Genomic DNA, 7,392 nt, shown 5'->3' on the forward strand with positions numbered 1-7,392 from the left:
GTGCGGCTTGATTCTTGATTCTCGTTTGTTTTACAAATACATTAACTTTGTACAAGAAACATCTCAAACTAGTCATATGTGAATTCTGTTTCAAGATTCAAACGATGATCCACCAGCAATCCCAACCAACAGATACACCATTAGTAGGCTGATAATAATAATATTAATAATAATCATGTGCAATAATAATGATCTCTTTGTAATCAGCTTGGGTCAATATTCATCTGTGTATAGGCCTATAATGAAGTCATTAAATAAATAAAACTTTTCTGTTATCAAGTGTAACAAAGTTTAAATATATACATGTACACTATTATTGGGGTTATTGCGTTTTTGAGACAGCCAAGTCAGTCAAGGCATCTTGTTATATAAAATGTGTTTTATTTATTTATATTATAATTCTATCATAGTACAATGCATACATGCAGACAGAAGTCTATAGACGTAAACACACGTGTCTATAACACACACACACACACACACACACACACACACACACACACACACACACACACACACACACACACACACACACACACACACACACACACACACACACACACACACACTCCCCCCCCCCCCCACATCCGGACGGTTTACATCGTGTCTATAAATAGAACTCAGACCTATGTGTTCAAACGGACCGATTAAGGTTTTGCGGTAAAGGTGAGCATGCACTTTGACCCTGCAGCTGAGACAAACTCTAAAACGAGGGTTAGTAACCCTACTACTAACTAACCCTATAAACATCAGTTTTTATCTGTGATGACATGATTATCTGTCATTAACTCATTCACACACACACACACACACACACGTCATCACTGATTTACACGTCAGTTTTTATCTGTGATGACAATGATTATCTGTGATTTACTCACTGACGCACACACACACACTCATGCATGCTAGCACACACAGATTTATTCACTCAGTCATGTACCCGCCCGCACACACGCACACCTACCCACTCACACACACACACACACACACACACACACACTTAACCCCCCCCACACACACACACTTACCCATACAAACACACACACTTACTCTCTCACTCACACACACACACCTCCCCCCCCCCCCTCCCCCTATCTACAGGCCTCAGCTCATACGATCTTGTGCGGGTTGGAGCACTGCGTCTTGCTGAGGGTATAGGTGATGAAGAGGAGAAGGACCCCCAGCAACAGGCCCGTGAGCACCATGATGGACACGTAGCCGGCGTGGGGCAGCGGGGGGGCATCGGGGGCCTCGGCCGGGATCATGTTGGTCAGGTTCAGCATGTAGCCCAGCGTCCAGCCCGCGTCGCTGCCTTTGATCTGAGGGGACACACGGCCGCCATGTTGGGAGTTCAGACCACAACAAGGATAGCTAGGATAAGATGCTTCTCTGTTACTAAGTACTATTTTTTAAGTGCAAGGACGTAGGGCTGGGCGATTAATTGAATTTTGATCGCGATTTTGATTGTAGCGTCAAAACCATCCCAAAACTAGGATAATTAAATTTACGATTTAAGAAAGAATAGCTGGATACATATCTGTGCATTATTTTAGATTTGAATATTTTCTTTTTGACCATATTGTGTATTTTTTTAAGGCAAAATTTCAAAGTTCTCAGTTACAAAGTGTTTTTTGGGAGGGACATGCTGAATAAATACATCATGTTTTCAAACTCAAAAGTAATCGTTTGAATAATCGGGATTTCAATATTGACCAAAGAAATTGTGATTATGATTAAGGACGTACAACAGACAATGGTTCCTATTTTAACAAAATAGGGCTCTCACTTGCGTTTCAGACGCAAGTGAGAAGCGCGAAACGCAAGTAGCTTTGTGGGCGGTTCTATGGCGATGTTGCTATTATACCAGAGAATAAATGACTCAAGCTCCCGACACAAATCTAAAAAGGGTTGCCCTGAAGTAACCTAATTACCCGTAGGTGTGGTTTGGGCGTAACGTGCAATAAACCAATGAGAGTGCCATCTCCCATCCCCTTTAAGAGCCATGAGCGCATTTTAATCTGATGAGTTAATATTTTGACAGCGCGTTTGCAGTCTCCCGATGAGACACATGCATGACCACGTGAATTTTAAACTTCAAATGGCTCAGTTTATGGCCAAATAATATGGCCTAATTCACACATGGAATAGCGTTTTCTTCCACAACAATTCTGTGTCCTCAAATAAATTTCGTCAAAGAAAACTTAACACACATATGCGGTAACTGTGGTTCTATTTAATTATATATGCAATACATTAACAAACGTCGTTTCTTACCAGTATTGTATGCATTATCGTTATCGACTTGTGTTGCTAATATGCATGTGTCCCCCCGTTAGTATACATTGCCATGGACTGTATTATGCGTTACGTGTTTAGTTTGCGTGTGCTTAAACAGATGGACGCACACACGCGCGCCGCATTCATTAATTATTTTACACATACACACACGCGCGCCGGCATTCATTCTTTTTATCACTCACTCGCGGTAAAACAATGTTTTTTCAGGATCAAATACTCATCAATCCTAAAAGTTATGGGCTTGTACACGATGTCTGTGTTAAGAAAATATGTGTTTGCTGTACGGTGTTGATTTAAAAATACAACTTATTACCGCTTTATCAACTGTTCTTTCCCAAATAATTTACCAAAAATGTGTGGCTAGGTAGATGAGAGAAGCAAAGTGAATGCGCGAGTTGCACAAGCAACATTATGCATGCGCCCTTAAAATAGCATCTGAACAACGCGCCACTGACTTTAAAGCAGGTATTTCCTGGTTTGTGGCAGAATTGTTTTCTGAAACTGCAAAATAGCACCAGGGATCGTTTGCGCCAGAACACACCTCCTCCTTTCGCTGACCGCCCCTTGGCGCGCAAGATCATTCCCTAATTTAGCGACGCGTACCTGTGGAGGGAAAAGAACGCTCCGCGCCAGTTGCAAACTAGCAACGACACATGTGTCGGTGTAGAAAGTCAATTGCGCTGGATGCAAGATAGGGCCCAATAAGTGCGAACATTAAGTGCCAGGACGTACAACAACAAAGATAGCAAGGATTAGATGCTACGCGACGCTAGGTACTAATGCTAAGTACAGAACAACAAGCCGAAATACGCCCGCGTTGGACGCAGCGGTAATCAAGGGCAGCAGGAGGCCCAGACGTTTGTTCTGGCCTTGGAGGAGGAAAAAGGTGTTTCTGTCACCCGGCACAGGGAGGAGGAAGGAAGGAGGAGGGAGGGGAAAGAAGGACAGAGGGGGGAGAAGGAGGGAAGAGGGAGGAGGAAGGAGAACCCCCTAACCTTCCTGATGATGGTGATTTCCTTGAAGGTGTCGGCGGTGAAGTTGTAGCCTTCGGTCAGCAGGGTGAGGATGTACGTGCCGCTAAAGCAGTACTCTGCCAAGTATTTCACCTTGGTGCTGGGATGCTGCCTCTGCATCTGTTCACACACATGCACGTGCACACACACACATAAATTAACACACACACACACACACACACAAATTAACACAGACACACACATAAACTAACACACTCACACACACAAATTAACACAGCCACACACATGCACACACACACACACACGCACACGCAAACATACACCCACAAGCATGCAATCGTGCTCACAGACTAGAAAACACTCACCCGCACACACACACACACACACACACACACACACACACCTACACGCACTGCTCGAACAACGATGAATACAGGAAGACCAGCATGGCTGCTGATCTCCTCTCTGAAGGTTCACCTACATCGGCCCAGGGCGTGGCGCAGTACTCTCTGAGTTTATCTTTGATGGTCTCCATGGGGGCCGAGGTGTCGGTCAGGTTCAGGAAGTCCAACACAAAGTAGTAGGCTGAGAAGGCCTGCTCAGAGATCCAGGCCAAAGCAAACGAGATGAGGGGGATGACACAGAGAAACATAGATCAACAGAAAAGCCTAACCACTAGGATTAACATAAATCAACTTTAAATCCAAACGCCGCTTATTAATGCGGAAGCCAACTGGTGTGCAAGGGTATTTCACTGCAGATCCCAGTTTGTTTGTTTGCCCCTGACGATAGCGAAATCACACTCGTTGTTGTCCTCATAACCTTGACATGTCGTGGCTGTGTGTCCGTTCATCGTGACTAAGTGTGACCCGGTGACGGGTTCAAATTCCAGGACAGATTGAAAACAATAAATTGAATAGGGGAACTGCACACCACTCCCATTGAGATAATATCGTGTTGAATACAAGAGTTATAAATACAGAGAGATACAACCAGTAAAACGGGCGCTTAAAGGCCCAACACGAAAACGGATCAACATGTTGTCGATGCCATCCTATCCACTCTCACCAACCGTCTCACGGACATCAAAACCTGGATGGACCACAACTTCCTCAAACTCAACGGCAATAAAACTGAAATTATCATCGTCAGGCCAAAAACCATCATCCCCACCTCCCAGAACTTCTCACTTTGCATCGATGGTCACTCTGTCGCTCCCTCCCCCCCTGGTCAGAAACCTCGGCATCATCATGGACCCCACGCTCTCCTTCAAGTCACACATAAACAGCGTCAGAAAAACATCCTTCTTCCACCTCCGCAACATTGCACGCCTTCGACCCGCCCTTTCATCCTCTGCTGCCGAAACACTAATCCACGCCTTCATCACTTGCAGACTCGACTATTGCAATAGCATTCTGTATGGCCGCCCCTCCACTATTCTTCAAAAATTGCAATATGTACAAAACTCTGCTGCCCGACTGCTTACTTGACACCCCCTCAAAAGAACACATGACTCCCATCCTCCGTCAACTTCATTGGCGTCAATAAATCACGCATTAATTCCAAGATTCTCCTCACCACCGACAAAGCGCTAAACAACTTTGCCCCCTCGTACATAACAGGTCTCCTCCATCGCCACCCCCCCCACTCGCCGCCTACGCTCCGCTGATGCCAACCTTCGCCATCGCCGCCCCTACCCTCTGGAACTCCCTCCCTCTGGCCTTCCGAAAGTCTGATACACTCTGTTCTCTTCAGGACCACCTACAACATTTGACAAATCATCCTCCGCCATCTTCCACTCTCTCCCGCTCTCTTAATGCGTTGCCTATTGTTGTGGTGTTGTTTATTTTTTTTCCCTGTTGTTTGATTGTCTGTACTGTCTGTATGTTTTCCTTTCTTAGTTGTAAAACATCTTTGAGTATTTATAAAAGCGCTATAAAAAACAGATCAATTATTATTATTATTATTATTGTTATTGAGGGGGATTCATAGGAACAAAATGGCGCTCACTCACCCCAAAAGACCCCTGCAACTCGGGCTGGAAGACCCCGTTGAAGGAGCAGCGGCTGAAATTGCACTTGGAGAAGTCAAAGATCTTTTTGACGGCCGTCCGGCACGAGTCGAAGTCTCCCGTCCCCTTGAGGGTGAAATTCCTCGGAGACGCTTGGGGTTTGCTGCGGGCGACGCAGGGGGAGGCGTAGAGCTCCGAGTAGTCCCTCGTCCTGATGTAGCCCGGATGGAAACACGGGTCGGACAGACTCGTTGGTCCCGACTGAGAGAGAAAGAGAGAGAGAGGGGGAGAGAGAGAGAGAAAGAGAGAGAGAGAGAGAGAGAGAGAGAGAGAGAGAGAGAGAGAGAGAGAGAGAGAAAGAGAAAGAGAAAGAGAGAGAGAGAGAGAGAGAGAGAGAGGGAGGGAGAGAGAGACACACACACAGGCAGAGGCAGAGGCAGAGAGAGAGAGAGACAGAGACAGAGACAAACACACACACACACACACACACACACACACACACACACACACACACACACACACACACACACACACACACACACACACACACACACACACACCCCACAAATAAGAAAGCAAAGGAGAAAGGGTCATTTGATTGAAGTTAAGTGGGATGCAGCCGGTGGCTGTGAACAGCTCTCTACATCAGCGTGAGGGTCGGCCCCTGCGGGCCTCGTATTGAATGACCTTCAGCTTAATCTGAGCTTCTTACATCCTGCTGTCCATTTAGGTCTGAGGTTGAATGGGAAGAGGACTGCATTTAAAAGCGTTCAACTCACCTGCGGCCACTCAGAGCAGTGCACAATGTGTGCCTAACGTTCACCCATTCATTCAGCCACTCATTCACCCATTCATACTCCCATTCATACACCCACTCATTCACCCATTCATACACCCACTCATTCACCTATTCATACACCCACTCATTCACCCATTCATAGAGCAACGGCGGGGTCAGCCGTGCAAGGCCGCAGCCAGCTCGTCTGGAGCAGTCAGTGTGAGGCTTCTTGCTCAGGGACACCTCGGCACTCCGCTAGGAGGAGCCGGGGATCGAACCAACAGCCTTCCTGTTGCAACCTGCTCTACCTCCAGTACCACTGAGTACACCCCCCCCCCACCCCCTCCCCCCCCCCCCTCAGGATCCACAACTTAAAGAGAGAACAGAGCAGAACAGACATGTGTTGGAGCTAGATAACATTGTGATCCCAGAGCCAATCAGTTAACAGATTTCGCTCACTAATAGCTAACGGGTGGCTACAGCGCTTCTAACTACTACAGCCTCTAGCGCCCCCTGCAGGCTGGGGGGGGGGGGGGGGGGGGGAGAGGGGTTCCACTGAGTCGCTCACCGCGGTCTTGAGCGCCAGCATCTTCCGCAGCGCCTGGTCCTTGCCGTAGCACAGGTAGCTGTGTGTGTACAGGTTGTAGTCGTTGCCGTAGAGACGGAAGGTCATCAGGTTGTCGGCCGACTCGGTTCCGTCGAAGCGGGCGGAGACGAAGCTGATCTGCGTGGAGGCCCCGCCCAGATCCAGGGCACCGGTGGTCTCCTGGCCCTGGGGGGCCGGGGGCAGGTGAGCAGGGAGACACACACACACACACGCAACTACACTGCACACACACACACATACAGGCACACCCGAACGCACACACACCTGCAGGCACACGCACACACAGACACCTGCACGCAAACACACACCTGCACGCCCACACACAGACACACACACACAAACACACTTACGCACACATCCTAAGGGTAGTTATTGTGGATTTTAATGGATACACACTAAGGGGGTGTTTGAGGACCTTAATGGACACACACACACACACACACACACACTAAGGGTAGGTTTGAGGACATTAATGGAAAGACACTCAGGTTGTGGTTGAGGACCTTAAGGGACACACACACTGAGGGTGTTTGAGGACCTTAAGGGACACACACACTAAGGGTGTTTGAGGACCTTAAGGGACACACACACACACACACACACACACACACACACACTAAGTGTCTTTCCATTAATGGAAAGAGACTCAGGTTGTGGTTGAGGACCTTAAGGGACACACACACTAAGGGTGTTTGAGGACCTTAAGGGACACACACACTAA

The 7,392-nt window shown here is 47.5% G+C and overlaps 1 protein-coding gene across 1 annotated transcript in view; it reads right to left on the bottom strand.

Moving 5' to 3' along the window:
- Window positions 1–361: 361 nt before the first annotated feature.
- The window catches only part of LOC132446739 (ectonucleoside triphosphate diphosphohydrolase 1-like), a 17,463-nt gene continuing 10,432 nt past the window's right edge, over window positions 362–7,392 (bottom strand). Inside the window, 5 exon segments of the mRNA XM_060037193.1 lie at window positions 362–1,322; window positions 3,297–3,434; window positions 3,757–3,870; window positions 5,290–5,547; window positions 6,633–6,836. Of these exon segments, the coding sequence (XP_059893176.1) occupies window positions 1,113–1,322; window positions 3,297–3,434; window positions 3,757–3,870; window positions 5,290–5,547; window positions 6,633–6,836 (924 nt within the window). The 3' untranslated portion in view covers window positions 362–1,112.

Source organism: Gadus macrocephalus, chromosome 18 (genome assembly GCF_031168955.1).
Source record: "Gadus macrocephalus chromosome 18, ASM3116895v1".
In the NCBI taxonomy this organism is placed as follows: domain Eukaryota; kingdom Metazoa; phylum Chordata; class Actinopteri; order Gadiformes; family Gadidae; genus Gadus; species Gadus macrocephalus.